The sequence below is a fragment of the Sceloporus occidentalis genome, unplaced genomic scaffold, assembly GCF_023333645.1.
Source record: "Sceloporus occidentalis isolate IW3139 unplaced genomic scaffold, rSceOcc1.0.p SCAF_15, whole genome shotgun sequence".
NCBI lineage: Eukaryota > Metazoa > Chordata > Lepidosauria > Squamata > Phrynosomatidae > Sceloporus > Sceloporus occidentalis.
The window spans coordinates 12,703,671-12,729,147 of record NW_028316995.1 but is presented as its reverse complement, the minus strand read 5'-3'; the positions used below and the strand labels follow the sequence as shown (position 1 = coordinate 12,729,147).

Here is a 25,477-nt window from a genome sequence, read left to right as displayed (position 1 = left end):
TGTGATTGTTGTAAATGCGTCTCTGTTTGTATACGTAAAGGACCCAAGCTTAGCTACTAATATCCTCTAGATGGCAGCCTTTGACCTCCTAGACGATGCTGTACTCACAACAGTGTACAGTGTGTGTAAATAAATAACACAAAAACACGCTGAAGACAAGGTATCTGGTTAATGTGGGGATGAAATGAATGCAGCAGCCAGGCTAAGCTTCTCTGACCCTTCATGAGAGAATAGAGGGGAAGGGAAGAATAAGCTATTGTGCCAAAGGGAGATGATGAAATTCAAGATCCCCACACACATAATCTATGGCTCAGCCTCTGAAATGTTAATCCCTTGGTAGAATTATTTGAGCTGTAGGTAGCAATTTATCATCAAAATGGCACCGTGTCAGACAATGCCGTGTGAATGCGTGATGTTCGGGAGTATATAGAGCTGCCGGTGCCGGCAGAATGCTGAGTAATGTCATTTTAAAGGCAGGCTGTTTGGGGTTTGTTCGAACAAACATGGTATAGGTTTAGCATTTCGCATTGTGTTATATAATAAAGTGTGGATTTCATTACTTATATGTAAAGCAAGAAGCGCAAGTACACATTGTTACAAACAGTGAATTCAGACTTTATATAATAGAGCCGGCTTTGGCCGCTGCAAACGTTGTCGCGTTAGTCTAATGAACATATACAAGGGCCGTGTTATCCAAGTGATCTTTGCAGTGAGAATAATTCAGCATCGACATAAGTCTTAGGATTTCTGTTGCCTTATGACATCACTTCTGCATACAGATTGAATGGATGTGCTCGAGCTGTTCTTTTACATATAAGGCTGAATGGCGACAGACATAATTGTCCGATAGAAAACTTTTTGCCTTTGAGTGGCGCATTTCTTTGGCACTTTTGCCAGCCTGACGAAATAGACTAAATATGTCAGCTTCTTTCATGCAACGACAAGCCATCTCTCTGTTAAGGCTTGACGCTCTCGTTCCATCAGTATGTGGATAATGTGTGTTTGGGAGATTGTGCCTGTATGGGTTATGTATGTGAGGACTGGCGGCATTATTAGCAAGCTAGAGAACAATTCATCAGCATATTTATTTTCTGGAATCTGTGCTCCATTATCACTATATCTAGAAACTGGATTCGCTTATTTTGTCCCCAAAATGCTTGCAGTTACCAAGTTATCTCTTGCTCTGGCCATACTTGTGTAAGCGAAAATGTTATTCTCCCCTTTTTACATCGCTTGTATGCGGAAATAATCTGTTGCCTGTATACAGAACCACTAGTCGTATGCCGGCCTCAGGTGGGGAGGGTCTTCAATGGAAGCGTTGAGTGAGTTACATTTACATCTGACTGGTGGCCCCCTATTATTCTACATAACACACAGTCTGATCCGATGAATGTTTAGAGGCACAACACCCTTTGTTTATGGCTGAGCTCTGCGTAACTCCATGGAGGGGCTTTGATGGTAGAAAATTCAAAGACGAATGAAGAGGTCTGGATTCATATATTGTCTGTTTACTGGCACTCCAAGTGGAAGCTGTTTGCAGCCATTGTAAAGAGGACTTTGATATCCATGGGGTGTCGGTCGTGTTCTTGTAGTAAACCATTTCTTGATTTTTCTCGGGGAAATTTAGCGAATTTATCATACTCTTGGATTATGGGTGGAATAGATGGAATGCAGACGCTAGTAATATAACAATAGCAATTTGATTGTGCCTTTATATGATAGGAATATTTACACTATGCGTCCATATTGTGATTGAAGTCAAGTGTTTTACACTCCAGTGTTTGAGACGATGGGAGTTCAGTTACTTTATAGATTTACTACTGACATGAAATCTAGTAGAGTGACTGCTATCAATGGCGCACAGAAAGGATGGCTATATCATAAATATGTGGCTCTTTGTACTGTAGAACACTTACCTGGGCTAAATATATGTAATTAACAGTAAATATGTAGGATTAGATATGTGGGACGTTACCCTTAATACCTGTTTATCGTTAGTTTGGAAAGGCCAACCAGTTTAAATTAATTTAATTTGAAATAAAAATGTTATTTTCATCACAGACTGGAAACGGCAGTTTGTATAAATTGCAGAATTCTTAGAGTTACCTTATTTTATTGACATAGGTGTTTGGATAGCCCCAAATGATTCATAGTGAATATATAAATGTATTGTTGCTGTTATCATTCTGATTAAAATCACTAGATCATCTTTTGATCCCCGATACCCGGTATAGTCCTCATACTCAAAGACTGACCGGGGTGATAAATTAATCCCCGGAAGCCCCAACGCCGCTGATCTACGGCTTGGCGTTCTGAATACCTGCTCCTTTCTCAGACACACATTATGCTTTTACGTGAGAAATGTAGAAGGAGGTGAAAGAAGAGATTATAAGACGTAACAGGAGATTCACACTGATACGGCGTATATCTTCTAAGCCTGTGCTTGGCGTAGAAGAATGCTGTCCCCGTGTCTTCACAGCTAGGTAGACGACCGTCATGGCTTTACTCTTTTGATACTGCATCACTGGTGCCCCGGTAGTTATGTTTACCCCCCCCCCATGTGTTCTACTACCTTCTTAGTAAATTCAAAGTAGATCTCCCTCCCCAAATCCCAGTCTCTCTGAGAACTGATAGAGATAACCTGTGATCCATTTATTGGCCGGCAGAGCAGAACTAGAACGCAAGCTTCCAAGACAATTTAGGTCTCTTCTTCAGGCATGCGAGGACGTCCGTTTATCTTGGCTCTGGTTGTATTATTCCTCCCCGGTTATTTACATCGTTTTTTTTTTTCTTTAATTCACTTTGTTTGTGACGATGATTATTTAGTGTCCATATCCGTCATCACTAAGGCTTTCCACATTGCTGAAGCATAGTCATGCACAAGTCTTCTGTGAGCGTCAAACAATGTAATTGCTCAGCCTGGAAAACATCAGCACAGACATAAGATGTTGCAGGCCGTGACATGATATTTCTTTAAGGGTAATTGACTCGTCAATGACGTATTTCTGTTGAGCAACACATTTGTAATTCACCTGTAGTGCGTTTATCATCTGACAGCCTTCTTTAACCTGTTCTCGTGCCTCCCTGCTACAGCGAAGTGCGCTGTTAATTGCTCTATTTAAGACGCATTTAACTGACCCCCTTAAGCAGGTTGTTCATTCTCCAATTAATAATAAAACCCAATAAACTGCTCTTAATTCTTAATATTTTGGGTCAGATTATTAATTTTGGAAGGTGACTTTCATACATGAAGATAAGGTAACCAAACAAGACTTTAATTAAAAGGGAACAGTCAGCATCACAGCTTTTAGTTTAATCAAATACGTTTATAAGACTAAAGTACCTTTTGTGTGTGTTTTTTAAATCCTTTTAATTCAGGGGTGTCCAAGTTTTTTCTGCAGTGGGCCACTTCATCAGAATTGTATACGTGCGAGGGCCGCACTCATTTTTCACTGAGAGAAAATATGGCCTTTAATAAGATATGCAGATTAAAATAAAGTAAATGACACAAAACCTTTACTTTTACTCTCGCTGATTTCTGGGATTTCTGGGCCTACAAATTCAGGATTCTGGATAAGTAAAAATAAAATAGTTCTATTTATTTTAGCGATGCACTATTCTGGAAAATTCTGGACCAAAACCGAAAATTCAGGGTTCACTTAGCCGAAACTGAAAGTGCCCCCCCACCCCACACACTTTTAATAAAAGTAAGTTACACACCAAAATTGTACAAAAAAAATTATATATTATGATTAACAGCAATCTCAGGCTTACCCAGATTACAGCATGTACTGGTTGGCTGGGCATTGTATTTTTTGTCCAATTTTAGTGTGTATCCACACTTTTATTAAAAGTAACACCACAATTGGACAAAAAAAATCAACAAACACACTCTTTTTATACCCAGGCAACCAGTGAATGCTGGAACTTTGGCATGATGGGACTGTGATTGCTGTTAGCAGATTGTTGTTAGCAATCACACTCCTATCATCCCAAGTCAGCCAGTACATGCTGGTACAGGGTGGCTGTAAGTGCAGACCCCATACTGCTGGCAGCATCAATACACAAGGGGGGCAGCTAGCCAGGTTTCAGCATGTACTGGTTGACTTGGCATGATAGGAGTGTGATTGCTAACAGCAATCACAGTCCCATCATGCCTAGGTTCCAGCACTTACACATCCATGCTATCACACACACACAAATTCATTCATTCACAGATTCATTCCCTCAATCAGGCATACTCATTCACACAACCTACCCCACCCCCTTACCTGCTCTACAGCTCTCGATGCCGCTTACAGACTTCAGCAGGGGGTGTGGCCTCCCTCGTTCTCCCCACAGAGGAAGCGGGACTGGAGCAGAGAATAGACCCTCCCACAAGTAAGCAGCAGGGCTCTTGTGATCCTGGGTACCGATCTCACGCGGGCCGCACCTCGAGGTTCCGCAGGCCGCATTTGGCCCGCGGGCCGCATGTTGGACGCCCCTGTTTTAATTGTTTAAAGGTAAGGCAATCTGGAAAGCCAAGATTTGTGGAAAGGGTGGCAAACCTAGCATTTTTATTTAGTTTCCAGTTCTTCTAAGTGCGCAATAACTGAATGGGGAGAAATAACCCCGCAGATCTGGGGAATAGGAAGTAAAGATGGCTGCTTCCGTGGTATACGCGTGAGATGGGTTTCTAATGCATAGGTTTACCTGGGATATCTGTGGCTTTGACCCAGGGTCTCTGGGTGCAGCTCTGCTTCCCTGGGTCTCCGGGTCACTTTGCTCTTTCTCTAGGCAGGGCTGTGGCGTTTGTCTCACATCCGCTTCTGCTGCCTTCTTATGCCTCTATGCCGCTAGTCCTTGGCTCAGCCCCTAGGTGTCTACGTTTTCTGTATTATGGCCAATGATGGAGGGACTTAAAGATATATGCTGGAAATGCTCGGGTTAATCATGGCAGCCTCTGAGCACTGGAATTAATGTGCGCCCAGAATCCCCCACAATGTATGTAATCAGAGGGTCCATCATCTGACCCGAGTAAGCAGCCGACACGGATTCTGATAGGAGGTGTTCACCTAAACTACAATAGCAGACTGTTCTCATTTCGGTGGAAATTGAACTTTTCACCTTGTGTTAATATTTGAACTAGTGACAGACTTGTAAAACGGGTTTAAAATCGTATGGAGTGTTTACGTTACAAATTCTCTTCCTTCTGTTTAATCTGAGTGGACATGTTACATAACCATTAAAAACAATGGTTTCTGTGAAGTGCACGGCGTGTACATGTGCTGCCGCATTGCAGGTCGCTCAATGCATCCAAATGGGGAATAACTATTGGGAAATGAGTCCATATCTTTACCGTACATCTCGGTATATATTACACGGATACTCCGGAACAGATGACCTTTAATGCATACGATAGCTGAGAGGGAGGGCTGTTTAAATTTGCGTGGTGCCCCTCTAGAAACGTAGAATTTGATGGCAGATAAGAACCATTCGGCCCGTCTATTCTGCCCATAAATAGTTGAATCGGCGACGGCTAAGAGCCTTACATTGGCACAAAGGTTTGCTCTGCCGAGCGCCCTCTTATTTCCCGTGCAGGAGATGTGTTCGGCCAGGCGCACCTCCATGCGCGTGATATACAGGTCGGCTCCAGCGCAGGCTCCGTACACTCTGCGGATGAGGTCAGACACTCATGCGCATCTGCAGAGCAAACAGCCAATCAGTGGCAAAATTTGTTAGACCAATGAAAAGAAGGGCAGCTGCAGAGCTGCAGTCTCTACCTCAGGTAATTTATTATCTTTTATTTATATAGCGCCAACAATCTACGCAGCGTTTAATACAATACATATATTCAAGGGGTCTGACAAGACGAGAGTTGACAAAGACAAACCGATACATTAGGTGGAGAGGCTCGGCTCGCAAGCTTACAATATTGAGGGAATGGGGTGACGAACATAAGGCACAGAGAAAGGGTGAGAGGTAGTGTGGTGGTCGTATCGATGACAAGGAAGTTCTAGCAGCTAAGACGGTGCGGCTTCTCTGAAGAAGTGGGTTTTGAGAAGTTTCTTGAATGTTGGGAGGGAGAGTAAATGCTGAAGGTTCGATGGAAGTAGATTCCAGAGATATGGGGCGGCCCGAGTGAAATCTTGTAGACTGGAAAAGGAAGAGGTGATAAGTGAGGAGGAGAGCCATAGCCCATGGGAAGAATGTAAGGATAGAGTAGGAGAGTATTTGCTTATGAGGGCAGAAATGTGTGGAGGAACAGTGTTATGGAGGGCCTTATCTGTTAGTGGGGAAGCAGAAGAGGAGCGACGTGCAAGGAATATAAGCCTAGCAGCAGCATTTAGGACAGACTGCAGGGGAGAGAGTCGAGACAGTTACCAACCAGTTAATGCATATTAAAGTACTCAGAGTATTTTAATATAAATTATTCTTCACCAGGGCTTTATATTTGCTTGTAATGATTGCCTATGTTTAATGTCCTTGAAGTTTTGATGCTAATTAGTTAATCTTTGCTTTTATGTCATGGTGTCATTATACAACGTCTACCTATACGTAGGTCGGTGTTGGTTTACCCAATAACTACAGCGGATCACACTGAGAATCCAGAATGCCTTTTTTTATTATGAAAATGGTGCATGTAATTCTTCTGTCACTTATAAGAACAGATATTTAGACACAGTGCGGAGATCATGAAAGGCAGCCGTTTAAACGCGTATTCCATAAGCTTTGTTCACCAAGACCTGCACAGCTAACAGTATATTGAGTGAAGATCATTTAAAAGAGAACAAGCACTTTAAATGTTAATTGAATGCTAAGTACTGTATCAGCCTCATACCGCCTATTTATTATCCTCTGTCATTCACAATGCTTTGCCATTGTTATATTGTTCAGGGTACACAATGACAGATCATTGAGGCTGATAATCATGAAATGAAGAAGCAATCGCCAGGTTCCCCGTACTTCTCTTCCTGGCCGTTTCTGCCCTTTAATCTTGTCTGATTGACAGGCAGCAAGGAGGTGATCAGATCATCATGAACATTACACACACCTGGTTAACGTGTTTCTCAATATTTACATAATCTTTAATTAGTTAATATTGTATTCACCTTGGTGTATTTTGAAACGTGTTTATGCAGCGTGTTAGACTAGCATAATGAATATCACTTTAGGGACAGATAATTCTCAGGTCCACCTTGGCATATTTCAGCCGTGACAAAATCAGCCTGATGTACAAAAATATAACATACCTCCCAAGTATGCCATATGTATTTTTATTTTAGTGCACTGAGAATTGCTACCTTGTCTAGACAGAAATCAAAGGTGACCATGAGGGAGGTCTGTATAAATCAGGTTAACTCCTCGGGATTCGCACATAATTCCATATTAAACCTGTCCATGATGGAAAGAGATTGTTCACAGGCATTTGCCGATGGCAGCTGTGGCAACCATGACCGTGATCTTAAAGAAAGGACTTTTTCATTTGAGGATTATATGTATATTGGACATCATTCTCTGACCTCTGTCTACCTCTGTAGTTCCGTTTCATTCATTCACAATCACATTTACGTGTCTTTATTGACAGGAGACATCTCCCCAACTTCCCACTCCCAGCAGAAGACACTTTCAACACCACCGGGATTTCTCAGTGTTCCATTTTCATTACTTTTGGTCTTTCTCATTCTAATCCCCTTTTACTTTACATTCTTCCCATGATTCCAAAAAATAAAAAAGTACATTTCTAAATGTAGCCTCGCAAAATATTTTTAGAAAAGTGGGTCATACCATTTTATTTGGATTGGCTCAATAAATGTTCACTGTGCATTTTAACTGAAATCCCATTCATACATCACGGTTAATATAATTTATTTAAACCTTTGCAAAACGTGTGTACCTGTACAACATTGACAAAGTCTGTGCGGAGAGTTTAAAATGTTGAGTTGCTTCTTGGATAATTAATAATTCAGTGCAATACCCATCTCCTTATTTTTACAGGAATCTCTGTCTGGTCGTAGAAAAGCTCTCGCAACAAGCAATATTAATATGAAGCAGTACGCCAGCCCCATGCCTACACAGACGGATGTGAAGTTAAAATTCAAACCTCTGTCGAAGAAGGTTGTATCTGCAACTCTACAGTTCTCATTATCATGCATCTTCCTGAGAGAGGGCAAAGCCACGTAAGTTTCATATTCGTATCCGTACACTTTATATAATGGTATAAAGGTATAAAGGCGAGAGAGGAAGATTGACTTGTATGCTATATTGTATGCCCAAAGACCAGCGTTATGGGTTGGAACAGATTTGTAAGATCTAACTTTTTCTTTAACATTACTCCATCTTAATGGGTTTTACCTGAGCTGAACTCATTCTTCACCATATGCATGTCAACGTGTGTGTAGACGCACACACACACACACACACACACACACACACATATACTATCATGGTGTTACATGCTTCCTTACATTATAGTTTTAATTGGTTTTATTTCTATTAGTGTCGGTAAGAGAAGCTCTCCTTGATACAGGGGGTAGAAGCACAGTAAGGGAAAGAGTGGAGATAAAGCAGACATTACTCCCTCACTCAAGCAAGGTTGTTTCGTGTACTGATGGCTCCTGCGTTTGTTTTGGAAAACAAGCTGTTTGTGCATGAAATTGAAGAAAATTACATTTCCAGAGTACTATATAAAAATAATTTTAACAGTTTTTTTTATTTTTTTTCTTTATCTCATGATGTATGGAAATTGCAAAATGTGTACATGGAATGATTAAAATTAATTTACATCCTTTTTGTATTTGCCTTTTTTTGTAAATTGTTTGTTTTTTCTCTCTCTTGTGCTTTGCATTTGATTAAGTTGAGGGTTTTTTTGCTGCCTGATAACATTTAATTGTGCGCTATCATGTAATCATCTCTGCAGGTATTAAAATTTTCAGATTCCTTAGGAGGCATAAAATGTCTGTTTCATTGTCCGCTGTTAATCCCGAATGCAGTAATATTCAGCGACAAGTGTGGGGTGTCTAGAATACCAATTACAGAAATGTATCATTAGATGGCGAGGAGGCATCAGCATGTATATAGGGTATCATTTGTTCAATTTCTGAAATAGGTCATTCTTTGTAATAAAGGTAAAAATGCATTTTTATTCTCTGCACCTGTAACAGATATTTGAACAAATAGCAGAATGCTGTACCCCTGCTGTGTATAAAGAAAATGTGTAATTTACTTCAAAAATATACCTATGCTTTAATTTGTTTTTGTAACCATTTAGAAATGAGTGTTCTGTATACTGTCACATTGACTATAAACCCTCCAAGGAAAGGTGCGTTTAACCCTTTCTATAATACAGGGTTTATAAATATAGAATCTGTGGCTAAGAACGTCTTTACCTTGAGCCCCTATGCCGATGCGGTTGCCTTCTGTGCTGCTGAGCGCCGGGTTATGATGTCCCGTCCCAGCGCACAACTATGTTTGAATCAGCCTACAGAGGCTTTGCTGGCTTGGCGCTGTCCTCCATTGTGTAAATAAGCCGATTTGGGGAAATCTGGATCACACCAGGGGCCGGATTGCCAAAGAAGGCATTCTGTCCCATGCCATGCAATCCTAGGGCAGAATCCGCCTCTATGCTGTCATGTATGTCACATTTTATCTTTCTGTTCTTGAGTTTCCTTTTTTTAGGGGGATAATACAAAATCTACCTATTTTTGTTTTGTCTCGACCCTATTAATCCATAATTGGGCAACATATTACATTTAATATTAGGGAACATGCTGGGTACTGGTGACAAGTTAAGATATCTGCCCAAATTCTCTTTTCTCTGTACTGGACACCTAATCGCTCTTGTCCGTGGCCTGCTCTTTTAAGGAGACCCTTCCATTGTCATTTGCATTCAGGGATGAAGATATGCAGAGCCTTGCAAGCCTGATGAGCATGAAACAAGCCGACATAGGAAACCTGGATGATTTTGAAGAAGACAACGAAGATGATGAAGAGAACAGGGTGAACCAGGAGGAAAAAACTGCTAAAATTACAGGTCTGGAACATGGGAGTTTAAAGAATTATACTAGATAAAAGCATATTCTATACATTATTAGGTGCCTTTTGACAGGGTAAGATGTCCAGTTTCATTTAGTGCGCTTATAAATCTTTATTCATATTACAGGGAAATATTTGCAATTAGAGACACAAGCTTCTCCAGTGGAGGAGCCGTCGGTCCCTTGTTCTGCTTTTACTCTCATTAGTGGACTTTTATGTAATTTGTTTGTTTCTTAGTCCCAAAGTTTTTAGCGGTTTGTGATACCGTTTAGCCAACCAATGTTCGTAGAGTAAGATGTATGATTGGTGCAATCACCTCAATCTAAGTAATCGTTCAACCCTGGGACCGATGCAAAAGCCTTTTTTCTTTTGTAATCCTGGACAGATTGTTATGCAGAAAGTTTCACATCCTTCCATGCTTATAGGAGAGTATGGTGTTCACATATCATGTAACATTTAAATGTCTTCTCGCACTGCCCAGACTTAATACCGAGTAGAGTGTAGAGGACTCTTCTTTCAAAGATCCACAGGGCTAGACCATGCTGATTTCACCTAATGTGAGACATGTCAAGGCTTATGAAGAAAATAGATTGTCAATAAATAAACCTAGAATTACTGGGGCGTTAGGCATATGTAAGAACATGCAAATCAATGGCTTTTGTGGTGTCTCTTCCTCCTACGCCACACATTCTTGCATATTACTATCTCTTATCTATATTTAGTAAGATGTATCTTACTAAATTTTGAAAGTGCTGTTATTCCTGCTCTGGCTTTCCGATACCAATATGTCTGTTTGTTTACAGGTGGGACATGAGCGGACAGGATTATTTGACCTGTTTTGGAATCCGGCCAGAGCGGGATTAACATTCCATTTGCTGAATGAAATACCATTGCTATGCTATTAATGTCCACAAAGAAACCTGTATTTCTGTGTAAAGTCTGGGAAATATTTTTAGCCCCTGTCCTGACTCGAAATAGTAAAAGTTTGTGTTTTTTTTTCCCCTGACAATAGAGCCCTACGAAGCATAAGTTCCCTGTACGTATAGCTTGCTTCATTATTACTATTATTATTTATTGTATTGTATAGCGCATTCATATTCTGCAGTGCTGTACAATGGGAAAACGGCACATAACAAGCAGTGCGTAACATAACAATTTGACTTGCCTGCCCAAACGAGCTGACAATATAGCTTCTTTCTGCTGCCGATTCAGATAAATTGACAAAATATAGTTTTATTTTTCCAGCAGCCTTTTTGATACCTTACATTTTCTCAATTTAGGGATTGATTTTACAAGCTTGAAGTTTAATTAAAACGTTATACCGTGTGTTTATCGAGCAGTGTTTAGAGGTTTACAACCGCTGCCGTCAGCATTAGTGTGTGTTACGACGTACATATGGGTTTTGTTGGAGATGGATCATTAGGTACGCGAGTACTGGTCATGCCGTGGACGCTAGCCCTGTGTAGGAGACTCCATTGAATTGGTAGATGTATTGGAGTGTTAATGTAAACACTATGGAGCTTAATGCTCTCAAGTTAGGACTTGCTGAAGTTTACAAGTGAATTCCTGGGGGTTAAGTAGTAATATTGACTCTTGCTTCGGTAACACACTTTTCCCACACAAACCCACGTGAGGTTTTGTGATGTTCTTCAACTTAAAAGCATGGTTAAATGTAGGCAGCTCCCTTAGTTTATGGCAATGACACAGCATAACCTCGGGTGACCCCTTTAATGCATTAATGATATTTTTGCACCTTTAGAGATGTCAAAGTAATCGCACAACCCTGTCATTATGGGTTTAGACAACATAATAACAAGAACCACAGCTGCTCAAACCGCTTCAGATTCTAAGTCCCAGTCGGTCCGCGGCGGTGTTCTGCGGCACACCCTGCCGATCTCTCTGACGGAGGAATGCACTCAGGTCCTGGTCGCGTCAAAATATAGGACGCGTATTTAAACTGTGATGAAGTTTGGCCTTACATAACACACTTTAATAAGAATAACTAGTATGTGCAAAATGCATCAGCATATACAGCATACATGCCTGTACTATTTCATGTTTTTTATTGCAATTCATTGTTCTCAATATATGTATATATTCTTTCTAGCCAAAATATAAATCTGGCCTTGTTCGTTCCTCCGCAGAATATACTTACTAGCATGTCCCATGCTATCACGGGTGGCTCAGGCTATGGAGTCACGCAGTCGTATAGCCATGGAGTCACGCAGTCCTATAGCTCATGTTGTGCATGTGCCGTCTCCAGTACCCTTTCAGGACAGTGCAATAGGCTTAGATGAGAATAGGCTTTCAAATCCAGAGAGTTCACTGTGCATGAAATGAAAGTATCAGCTGTAGATTGCCTGCAATCCCTATAACCCTGCATTTGGCATTTATCGATAGCTGAAGAGTACCAGTTTTTCTCTCCCTCAGATAGAAATCTGGTCTTATATCAGATCCTATACAGATTTGGTTCCCAATCGGTGGCTTGAGGTCTTTTTGATGTACCTGAAAAATGCACTTCTTTGTTTAGCTCACATAGTAAAGTAGCCGATGTGGGCATCCTACTTCTTGGCTATGTGAGAACTGTAATTATGCAATACCTAATACATAATAAGGAGGTTGGTTACTCTTTAAGGTCACTGATTAGCAAATAGCACAGAACAGAGGACTAGGCTTTGCTAGAATGAAACCATTCTTCTAGTGCAATCCAAAATATATTGCAGTGATCTTATTTGTATGTTGCCTCACTTGTTTTACCCACTTTTTCTACCTAACCCCTTCTGTCTTTTGCCTAATGCATGCAACTGCTGCTCCTTTTCTCTAACAACCATTTTACTTTTAGTTATCTTGACTGGCTTCTGTTTACAGAAATTGTAAACCAATTGAATGCCCTGAGCAACTTACACGAAGATCAGGATGACTGCGTAAAGCAACCATATTTGCCTTCAGTTAAATCATCCAGTCCCTGTGAAGGTCTATGATCTTTCCTCTATTTTCATCCTGTTTCTAATTGTCTGCTTACCTGTTGCTGCGTGTGTCGCTTGTGTGGCTTTAACCTCTGTGCTATCTGGCATTTTGTGGCGCAACCAACCAACATCTGGGCAAAGAGTAGTGTCGTGGAGTCTGCCGACGTACATTCCTAAAACGCTTCCATGCTACAGATATGCTACCATCTCATTTGTATGCCAGCGTTATCAGCGTGTAGAAAGTAGGCTGAGCGTCCAAGCACATTGGGAAGATTTTCACGTATTATGGCTGGCCGTAATATGTGTTTTCTATGTGCAGTGCTTATGTAAAATATTATCTGCCTTTCACTTTTATTTTTTTTTCTTTGTTTTTGCTGTAGTAGTTCACTAGATTTATAGCATTAAAATGATCTGGTGCATCAACAAAGCTGTTTTCCTTTTAAGCTCTGTTATCTTACTGAACACTGTTAAATCTGCCCGTCTTCTTGCTGCTGGCTTATACCAATCCTCCATCGTTATACCCTCTGAACTTTTGCTTTCACCCATTGAGTTCAGTGTTGTACGGATGCGATCCTGTTGCAAACCCCTATTACATTTATGCCTAAACTTGCAGGAGTGTAAAAACCTTCCCAGTAGGGCCACAAAACCAACAGGCTTTCCGGATTATACATATAGAGCCTTTTGCTCAGTGAAAGCAATTGTGAAAGACTGAACTGCGAGTTAATTACAGGGATTCTACAACATTTATGACATTTGATGACATGGTTGAGCGCCCCATGCTTTTATTGTTTCCTGGTTTTTTTTTTTGTGTATGCATGTTTGTATAATATTTATTAAATGTGTGTGTGTGTGTGTGTGTGTGTGTGTGTGTGTGTGTGTATATATATATATATATATATATACACACACACATTTTTCTTGGACACAGTAAACACATGCCTAATTGTATTAATTTGAAATAATTTAAATAACAATACAATGTGTAGCAGCAATCAGAAAGCATTATACAGACAAATACACTGCATACATATACTTTAACTTGCATGCATGTATTGCGCGTATAATTAACATTCGGTGACATGTGGCAGTGGTATCTGCTTAGGATACGTTTCTGGTGATGGGCTGTAGCCTTGGCTATGGGTTATAATGCTGATGGCCAATGTTCTTTATGCATGATGCTGCACAGCCTGCACCTTTGGCTATGCTCCCTTGTGGTCATGTTATTCTCTCTGTTATGATGCATGCAATGATCTTGGTGATGTTTCCAGCAACAGTGTACTACCTTTCAGACTTTCCAAAGTCGTTTCCAGACATCTCTATTTATTTGATGGAGAGAACCCAATTGCTTTGTGTTTAATGGTTTGTGCAAACCCAGTTCTGTTTTATTTAATTGTTTCAGAGAGCCCACTTCTCGTTGTGTAGTAGAGAACCCATCCTAAGACATAAGTTCATGGGACTGTCACCGATCAACGGAGGCCTTGCCAACCTTAGAATAAATTCATGAAAGTAGCATACGAAGGCAGAGCTAAAGCCAGAAACGTATGTGGCTTTGAGCCTTTTTAAAACTCAATATTCTGGCTGTGCAAGAAAACATATTTGTATAAATAGATGCACAAAAGCAACACTTTCCCTGTGTCTTTCAAACAGGAAAGAAACTCTTATTATGCCTTTAACAAAGTTACCAAAACATTAACATTTTTAGGAAACATTTACATGCCAAAAGGAGACACCAGTGATTATACATTGGTGGTGTATCCCTGTAAACAAAAATGGACATGACTTTACCTTTAAACCTGAAATACTGTTTCAGAGAAAACAGAATAACATACTTAAATGAAAAATGCATATACGGTAAATCGTCCTGAAGTGGCTCTAGCAGCTTTGCTTTGGAAATGCCCCTTTTACCCTAAAAATTAGATCACTTTTCTGCCTAGAGGAAGAGCGACGCAAAAAAATTAAGTGAGATGCCTTTAATAAAGGTGTATCTCTACATTCAGCTAACATGTCCTGTTGTGGCCTCGTTCAAGAAGAACATTTTGCTGTAGTCTGTAGAGGAAAGCCGCCCACAGAGGACCAGGGGGCTGTAGATCTTCTAATAATTGGACAACCTGTTGTATACCAGCTCAGCCGGTAATGAAGCAGTGCTGCATCTGCTTAATATTTCTGTTTGATGTCATGTGCGCATCTACTTAGGAAATGTTGGTTTGCTACAAAGTCCAGCCATTCATTGCAAGCACCAGTACTGCATCCATTATTTCAGTTTCACGCGGGCATGTTTCTTCATTTTGCCTTGATTTCTGCACATAGCTGTATATATGTCTCTGTAACCCAATTGAGGTAAATGTGCCATTTTATTACCGTCACTTTTGCTTTGTGCTAAACTTGTTTGTTTGGTTGTAGAACTTATAAATAAGTTAAATTTTTTGGATGAAGAGGAGCAAGACTTGAACACAAGCTTGAATCCTTTCGAATGTTCCGATTCAACAGAATTAAATCCCTTTGGAGATCCAGATGCTGAAGGTAACAGTCAGTTGAATTTTTGGCTCAATAGGAGCTCTAAAGGAAGCTATATATACACACACACACACACACACACACACACACACACACTACTTTGGTAATTCCTCTTGTGAGGTCGAACTTTCTTTATAGATATAATTTTGAAGGACGGTGGCTCTTCTCTTTGAATATAAGGTCTGCAGTGCACATTTTATATATCCATTATTTTATAAAATTGATAGGATAGATGTATAGTAACGCTGTTTAGTATTGCTTTCAAGTAGTCTCTACGTGTCATAGGATGACTTGTGCAGCCGACTGAGCCAGGTGTAGGAAGGCCATATTCAGTGTAGATATGGCATAGTGTGTGTTTGTCACAGTGTAGATATGGCATAGTGTGTGTTTGTCACAGTGTAGATATGGCGCAGTGTGTGTTTGGCACGGTGTAGATATGGCGTAGTGTGTGTTTGTCCAAGTGTAGATATGGCGTAGTGTGTGTTTGTCACAGTGTAGATATGGCGCAGTGTGTTTGTCACAGTGTAGATATGGCGCAGTGTGTGTTTGTCACAGTGTAGATATGGCGTAGGGTGTGTTTGTCACAGTGTAGATATGGCGCAGTGTGTGTTTGTCACAGTGTAGATATGGCGCAGTGTGTGTTTGTCACAGTGTAGATATGGCGCAGTGTGTGTTTGTCACAGTGTAGATATGGCGCAGTGTGTTTGTCACAGTGTAGATATGGCGTAGGGTGTGTTTGTCACAGTGTAGATATGGCGTAGGGTGTGTTTGTCACAGTGTAGATATGGCGCAGTGTGTGTTTGTCACAGTGTAGATATGGCGCAGTGTGTGTTTGTCACAGTGTAGATATGGCGCAGTGTTTGTCACAGTGTAGATATGGCGCAGTGTGTGTTTGTCACAGTGTAGATATGGCGCAGTGTGTGTTTGTCACAGTGTAGATATGGCGCAGTGTGTTTGTCACAGTGTAGATATGGCGTAGGGTGTGTTTGTCACAGTGTAGATATGGCGCAGTGTGTGTTTGTCACAGTGTAGATATGGCGTAGGGTGTGTTTGTCACAGTGTAGATATGGCGTAGGGTGTGTTTGTCACAGTGTAGATATGGCGCAGTGTGTGTTTGTCACAGTGTAGATATGGCGCAGTGTGTGTTTGTCACAGTGTAGATATGGCGCAGTGTGTGTTTGTCACAGTGTAGATATGGCGCAGTGTGTTTGTCACAGTGTAGATATGGCGCAGTGTGTGTTTGTCACAGTGTAGATATGGCGCAGTGTGTGTTTGTCACAGTGTAGATATGGCGCAGTGTGTGTTTGTCACAGTGTAGATATGGCGCAGTGTGTTTGTCACAGTGTAGATATGGCGCAGTGTGTGTTTGTCACAGTGTAGATATGGCGCAGTGTGTTTGTCACAGTGTAGATATGGCGCAGTGTGTTTGTCACAGTGTAGATATGGCGCAGTGTGTGTTTGTCACAGTGTAGATATGGCGCAGTGTGTTTGTCACAGTGTAGATATGGCGCAGTGTGTGTTTGTCACAGTGTAGATATGGCGCAGTGTGTGTTTGTCACAGTGTAGATATGGCGCAGTGTGTGTTTGTCACAGTGTAGATATGGCGCAGTGTGTGTTTGTCACAGTGTAGATATGGCGCAGTGTGTTTGTCACAGTGTAGATATGGCGCAGTGTGTGTTTGTCACAGTGTAGATATGGCGCAGTGTGTGTTTGTCACAGTGTAGATATGGCGCAGTGTGTGTTTGTCACAGTGTAGATATGGCGCAGTGTGTGTTTGTCACAGTGTAGATATGGCGCAGTGTGTTTGTCACAGTGTAGATATGGCGCAGTGTGTTTGTCACAGTGTAGATATGGCGCAGTGTGTTTGTCACAGTGTAGATATGGCGCAGTGTGTTTGTCACAGTGTAGATATGGCGCAGTGTGTTTATCACAGTGTAGATATGGCGTAGTGTGTGTTTCACAGCTTGAAACAGCTCTAAATGTATTAGAGCTGCAGTGAAATGCAGGAATCCAAGCCATGTTAGTAGCGTATGCTAATCTTGTCACATTGTCTGTATGTTCTAGAATTAAATCAGGCCTAGCTCACTTCTTGATTGTCTGTTTATTAGAAGCACCAGTCGAGAAGGAGCAGTTAAAGCCTGAATCGTTTGAAGAGTACAATCCGTTTAAGGAAACTGATCCCACAACCTATTTAAACCCGTTTGATGAGCCCGATCCAGAACCTGAACCGACCATAGAAGTTAGCAAAGACTCCCCGCCACAGCCAGGAAAGAGGAAAAATGCCAGACCCGTGGACATGACCAAATACCTCTACGCTGACAAAACCACACAGGACGAGGATGAGCTCGATGAGTGAGTGCCTCTTAATTACTTTTACATGGAAGGAATGGACTGTCGTATTTCTGGATACAGAATGTAAAAGTTATGAACTTTTGGTTGTTTTTACATTAACGTTATGCTATATACAGGGAAAGCACTGTACTGTATTGAGGCAAGCATTGTAATCTAGTCTGGAAGCTTAACTCAGTTTCTCAATACATAGTATATGATATAATTACCAAGAGGAAGAGCAATGAGTTCATGCTGCCGCCATTGAACTTAAATTATAAATCCCTTTTCTTTAAAGAAAACGTGTCAAAACGATGGCCTTAATTTAAAATTAAAAATACAAGCCAAGTGATTTTCTTTCAAACTAAATTTATTTGCTGAAATGCAGGTGAAAGTTTAAATAACCATGAAAAATAGCATGAAGAAGTGGTTGGTGCAAATTATCTCTATTGAACTGTTATGTACATTGCTCTTAGATAATGTAATTTATATATAGATGTGTGTGTGTATATATATATGTATGTGTGTGTGTATATTTTATTATATATATGTGTGTGTGTATATGCAGACATTGTTAATGTTGTAAATGACTATTGTAGTGGGAAATGGCTTAATTATACTGGAATAGACGTACAGATGTCCTTTATCACTCCCATCACTCCTGTTGTGATTCCTAATCCAGGTTTGTTTAAAAGGCTAATCGATCATTAGAAAACTCTTTACAAATTATGTTACACCACAAAAAAATTACTTGTTTTTAATGAAAACTTCCAAGTGACCCCCAACTTCTGGCGGGGTGTATATATAAATGATCATGTTACTGTAGGAAAGGGTTGCGTCTAGTTGTGGGCAACGCTTTCCAAATAAGACTCGGAGAAGCAAGCCTGTTCCTGTCAATGCCGATAGTTTGTTAATTATTCTAATAAAAGAAGATTTTAATAGTAAATTTGTAGTCTTTTGAAGTTGATATAAAAGTCAGTGGAGATTAGTGGTAGGCAGAGAAATGCACACACTCGCCCAATTAAAGAGTATAAAACCCAAATGGTATATAATCACGTTTAAGTTGAAACACTGCCTATGCCATATAATACCGTTCTTTGATATGATACAAGTCGTCAATACTTCTCTCCCCTGTCTTCCTCAGTAAGTGTAAATGTTATTTACCGTATTTTTCGCTCTATAAGACGCACCTGCTGATAAGACGCACCTAGATTTTAGAGGAGAAAAAAAAGGAAAAAATATTTTGAGCTAAAAAATGGGCTAAAATATTTATTACAATAACTGAATAAGCTATGAACACAGTAAGACACACACAGTAAGACACACACAGACACAGTAAGACACACACAGACACAGTGAGAGACACACACACACACACACACACACACACACAGTAAGACACACACACACACAGTAAGACACACACACACACAGTAAGACACACACACAGTAAGACACACACACACACAGTAAGACACACACAGTAAGACCTCCCTCCCTAACCCCCCTTCTCAGTATCTCCCCTCTAACTCCCTAACCCCCCCTTCTCAGGATCTCCCCTCTAACTCCCTAACCCCCCCTTCTCAGGATCTCCCCCCCCCCGCCCCGGTCACTTACCTTAAACTCCTGTGTTGGAAGCGTGAGGCGTTTGTCTCGGGTGCCGGCGCTTCACTGCTGAGCGCCGGCGTCTGACGTCATATGCCGGCGCCCAGCGTAAAGCGCCGGCACCCGAGACAAACGCTTCCAACACAGGAGTTGAAGCGCTGAGGCAGGCGGCGGTGGCGGTGGCGGCGGCTGCCGCCAGCAAAGGATTCCTGTATATCTGTCAGGCAGAGGGGCCCGAGAGTTGCCGAGCGGTTGTCTTCAGCAACCGCTCGGCACCCCTTGGGCCCCCCTGACTGGCAGAAATCCAGGACTCCTCTGCTGGCGGCCGCCGCCGCCTGCCTCAGTTGCGACCCCGGATTTATCGGCGTATAACACGCAGGTAGGGTTTAAGCTCCGGATTTTAGTTAAAAAAGTGCGTGTTATACGCCGATAAATACGGTATATCGTTGCCCCCCCCTCCCTCCCTCCCTGCCTGCCTGCCTGCCTGCCTGCCTGCATGCATCTTCGCTCCATAAGACGCGGCTGATTTTTCATCCTACTTTGGGAGGAAAAAAACTGCGTCTTATGGAGCGAAAAATACGGTATATTTATTACAGTGCGGCCAAACTACACAAACACAACCAATGACATCGAGGTTATGTTTGCCGTTTGTTCTAGATCAGGAAACCAATCTACAGAATGAAATGTCCACACAGGACAGAAACATAACCTTGGTAATAAGAAGCACACACATTGCAGTAGAGCTTCCCCGTTTCTTTTATTTTGTTATATTTTTGTGAGATGAAGGGCAGTACGTGATCTGCTGATTTTTCAACGTAATTTTTTGTCGCATCCCTTACAGCATCCAAAGAGTCGAGGCTCAGTCGTGATATTAAGTATAATTTAAAGGGAGTGTCGTGAAGTGATTGTGTCTGAGGGTACAGCTCCCTTTATTTAATGAGAGGTTCTTCATGTTTTTGACTCTTACACTAACTCGATTTGGCCAGCTTCTGAATGCTGCCGGTGCCCCGGTGAATTCTAATATCTCTCTAGGTACCTGTGATTGCATTAGGGTTATGTTGGGTAAGCACGGGCTGTGCAGGGGTGAGAAAATAATATATTTGATGGATTATATCCTCTCAGTCTAGAGAAATGCTTGTCTCCATCTCCAGATTGCTCCCATTCCTTTCTTTGCTGTCTCTTCCCATTAGGCATATTAGCCTCCATGCACTTTCCTTTGGAAGGCAATGCAAATGTGCTTTTTAATTTACTGGCTGAAAAGCAGGTCACCCCTTAATGTCATGCAATTAGATTTGTACAGGCTTCAAATAATAGGATCAGATTTCTGTATTTTAGAAAACATTCACGTAAGTGTGATAAACCACAAGTGTCTGAATCATGCCCACGCTACTGTGATGCATGGCTTTTGTATACGTTTCAATAGATGGCTATAGACAAATATACATTATGTCTTGTCTACCCTTTGTACAGCGCTGCGGAATCTGATGGCGCTATCTAAAATAATAAGAAACAATTAGCCATACAGTACATTATCAGGTCTATACAGATTAGTGTTCAGAAATTTAGCATAATATATGACGGGTGACGTATATTTAGTTAAGTATTGATTATATTTTTAAAAGAAAAAGGTGTGAAATTCATCACCGAAATGTGCGTAACTTTTCGTGTGAGCTGACTTGGTCTCTTGGTTAGGTGGCTAGATGCCCGCTCTGCTGGAGGCTTGCAAGTATGTCGTCCTATAAACGCATCCCGCGCTATAAAATCTTCATTAACATCTCCTGCTTGAGGAGAAAGATGCTCATCTTACCCATGGGATCACGGTTACGCTCCGGGAATTGCTTGATCAGACTATTTTGGGTGTTTGCACTCTGTCCTCTTGTTCCTCACCGACTTGATGCGGACACAGTGACAAACGATTTGGAACTCTCCTTACCACAACAAAATGTGGCTTTCTCTCCTTGGTTGTTTTGTTAGTGAACTTTGTCCATCCATTTTGTTTCGCTGGTTTTTCTTTTTGAACCTTGACCTGTCTTTTTGTTGTTCTAGTGTCTTTATCTGTGATGAGTTAAGTGATAAAGCATAAAGCCTTAAAAGGTTTGTCACTCAACACCTTTCGGGAAAGCATGTCTGTCTTCTCCTTTGAAGCCATAGCGCTATCTCATGTTTCACTTTGTTTTGAAATGATCATGAATGATGGATATTCGCTTTATTAACAATATAATTTTTCACATGTTGTTCAGAGAAAATCTCTCATCGTTTTTTTGGGGGGGGGTTTTGTAGTCTTATTTAGCCTGAAGTACCATCGACTGGTGTCCTATTTTATATGGGGACCATTTTGCATGTTATGATTTTTTTGCCCTTCTACTATGTATTGTATTTAGATATTCTGTGTAGGTAAGTGTTCGGATTGTAGTATTTGTGCTGTTGGCTCAGCAAATATTTGTAAGCTAAAAAGGACCTTTAAAGGAAATGTTTACTTTCTTGGCTCAGTGCGTCACTGTTTCATAACATACTTAGCCTTGGAGGCCAATTTTTTTCTAATTATTACTATATTTTATTTATTTAGCAGCACTTCTTGCAGTACATTTCACAGACTAAGACAAAATAATATTAGGTAAAGAAGGCCTTGCTAGCAAGCTTACAATCTGTAAGTAATGGATTGAAGAGAAGCATACGGTATGGAGAAAGGGGAGAGATGGTTTTTCTGAAGTAATACTGCAGTTTGTTTGTAGAAAACTGCAGTACAGTGAAGTACAAATGCAGTAAAAGTGCAGTATTGCTGTTTTTTATTTACTTTAGAAAAAACTGCAGTAATTTGTCGTAAGGGGGTTGTATTAGTGGCAGGTAAGTTTGAGCTGCATTTAGTAACTTTCTTCTCTGAAGAAGCAGGTTTTGAGCTTGTTCTTGTATATTGAGAGGGTGAGTGAAAGCTGGAGTTTAGGTGGAAGTGAGTTGCTGAGGTACGGGGCAGCGCCGGTGAAGTCTTGTAAGCGGGAGGAAGTGATAAGCGAGGAGGAAAGCTTTAGCCCACAGGAGTATTTTGTTATGAGGGAGAAATATATGGAGCAGCCGTATTACGAAGGGTGCTATGTGTTGGTAGAAAGATGTTAAATTATTGAGGTAATATGGAGTCAGTGGAGGGTTTTACAGAGTTGGGGAAGCTGAAGAAGAAAGTTGTGTAAAGAAGATAAACCTGTCAGCAGCATTTTGGATAGACTGCAGAGGAGAGAGGCGAGGAGGGAATACTAACCACTAGTTGTAGTTGTCGAGAAGGGAGATAAGGGAATAATGTGAGAAATGTGTTTTTAGGTGCAGTTGGCAGGGTATGGCAAGAGATTGAATACTAAGGACTGATCCTTAGGGTACAGAGGTGAAGATGTCTTACCAAAGAGAAAATGGCAGAAAATTAACGATTAGGTAGATATGACAAGGTCTAGGGTAGAGCCGTATCGCATATACATATAGAAGAAAGTGAGCCAGGAAGAAAGAGGTAAATGACAGTTTGACAGGGTTTTTTTGCCGACGTTTTCTATAGTATATAACCATCTGCGTTAAACTGTAAGTTACTTTCAAGACTGGCTGGTAGGAGATAGGATGGCCTCTGGCTGGCTGAAGAGCATATTAGCAGCTCTCCTACTCTACAGAGAGAGGACCCTGATGTTCCAGCATCTAGCAGATAGATAGTTGGCATCCTGGCTCCGCTTTGGCATTCACGTGTCAGGTTGGCTCTGAAAGGGTTAAAAGAGCAGTCTAGTCGCCAAATTTGGAAAATTAACACGAGAATAAGGCTGGAGTGCTCCTTTAAGCTGCTTGTATCAAGGTCATAATAGTGTACTAAATAGCTATGATAATATTGGTTAACCCACCTCGATTACAATGCCAAAGAACACTGCTTTCTATCTTTCCCTGTTGTGGAACTGAACCTCACGGTGGCTTTGGTTCTAGAAGAAAATGTTATTAATTAAAATCCCCAAAGGTTCTTAAGTAGAATAGCATATAAAGTATCCTATGGTCAACACCACACTCTAGTTATACTGACTACCTTATTCTATATATATTCCAGAATTAGATATTGGTAATAGCATTACTAGTAGAGAAGGCAATGGGGAATATCTTATTATGAAATATAATACTGATATAAAACTTTGTGTAGAAATAACAACGGAAAGCCAATTTATAAAGGTACAAATAACAAAACTGCACATTCCTGTGATAGACCCTTTTAGTATTTGCAGAATACTTTTCCGGTTTAAGCTGGCCACTATCAGCACTTTAGCTGGATTGTACTGCCCCATCTGTACTGTTTGTACTTGAAGGTATACCGTATAATTATGTAGCATAAAGCTCACACTGCGAGCCATGGTTTGGAATAGGTGAAATTCGTGAGTGCGAGTAATTGCCCTATATAAACGCTGCATCCATATGTTACATTCCAGTTCCTTACTCTTAGGCATTCACAGGCTAAACAATTTGACCTTTCAAAAGCTGCTGCACGTGAACTTTGACAAGGTTCTCCTGTTACAACAGCTGAACTTTTCATTGAACATTTGTGGGGTTTTTTCTATTGTTATTATTATTATACATACGTCAGTAAATGAATACTTCCCATGATTATTAACTTACATGTAGACTATAGGCGAAGATATCTCTGCAAATTTGTAAAAAAAAACGCTTTTAGCCCCAGTTTTTTGTTCCCAGTTTTGTCAAGTTTCCTTCTTTGGTGTGGAATGTTTCAAGAAATCTTCCTTGTATAATATTTCTGCCTTGTGCCAACGTCAGACCCGCACTGGCCGTTTGGCATACAAGGCAAATCCGTACTTACAATCCTGCCGCTCCAGTGGCAGATCATGTCCAGCAGTATTTGGGCAATGTCTTAATTCATGCGCGGCCGTACGCTGCAGGTGTCTATTAATTTCTTTAAACTGCCAGGGATACGTTGGCTTGTTGCTTTGTAGTAAATTGAGTGCGTTCGATTTCTGTGTTTTTCGTAAGGCACCAAATATAAGCAAGATGTCACCACTTCTGTATAGTTCAGGAATATTGCAGTAACAACTGTAATTGATTATAAATCCAACTCAAAGAACAGACATAATATATATATATATATATATATATATATATATATTATATTCTTAACATGAAATCTTAGCTGTCATTTATGAAGTCAAGCAATCCCTGCGATGTGTCCAGGCTGTGGAGATAGGAGATAACACAAGAAGCCACAGCTTCCAAAAGCTTAACAAGTCCCTTCCAAACATTTCTAAATACATTACACGAGTTGACAAACAAATGCAAGAGAAATAAGAAGTTTTAATAAGTAAAAATATTACACTAAAAAAACCCTGGTAATGGTGTTTGCTGATTGAATTAAACAATATATACTTATTAAAACACACATTATATCATGTGGCAAGGTAGCTTATTTACTCTCAGGATTTGGACTTTAATGAAAAATTCAGTCAATGAGTGAATAGATCTCTTTGAGTCAATACTACATCCTTCAAATGAATATTTTGGGATGGAAACTTTATCCCTGCAAAATTGTTCTGCACAAATCCTGTACAGGATAAGTACTTTTACTCATAAGAAGGTTAATCGGCACAATGTAAGCAAAAAAAAGAGCTAATTTACCATTTTTTTTACTTACAGATCAAATCCATTTTATGAACCAAAAGGCAGTCCTGAGATAAGTCGAATAAGGGCCATAAAGGAATCGGAACAAGAAAAAAAGATGAAGAGGAAAGCGCCGGCACCTCCTGTGCCATCACCAAAGAGAGAAGAGCCAGCAAGTGCACCTTTAGCTGTACCTTCTGGGAAAGACTTGTCCTCTTCTCCCAAGGTAATAATCATGGTGTTCAGTGTATGGTTGTGTGTATTGAAATGCACCCTCTCCCGACATTCATCTGTGTCGTCACAAATAACTGAGAAACTACCCTCCAAAATAATATCAAGATATAATGGCATTATGAGTGACGAATGTGAAAGTTGATCTCGCTAAACCCATTTGACAGCTCTGTAAATATTTATTGGCTAACCATTGTTGGCGGGGA

General features: G+C 40.7%; 1 protein-coding gene across 7 annotated transcripts in view; it reads left to right on the top strand.

Annotated features, from left to right (window-relative positions):
• LOC149303264 (EH domain-binding protein 1-like) overlaps positions 1-25,477 on the top strand; it is a 174,448-nt gene that overhangs the window by 43,110 nt on the left and 105,861 nt on the right. For 3 of the 7 annotated variants that reach the window (XM_089481486.1, XM_089481485.1, XM_089481484.1), the window contains exons 5-9: positions 7,978-8,159; positions 9,873-10,012; positions 15,381-15,500; positions 17,606-17,846; positions 25,077-25,266. In XM_089481486.1, the coding sequence (XP_089337612.1) occupies positions 7,978-8,159; positions 9,873-10,012; positions 15,381-15,500; positions 17,606-17,846; positions 25,077-25,266 (873 nt within the window). Of the gene's footprint in view, positions 1-7,977; positions 8,160-9,872; positions 10,013-12,882; positions 12,988-15,380; positions 15,546-17,602; positions 17,847-25,076; positions 25,267-25,477 lie in introns of all 7 variants that reach the window. The other 4 variants (XM_089481483.1, XM_089481482.1, XM_089481481.1 and 1 more) reach the window with 3 other exon arrangements.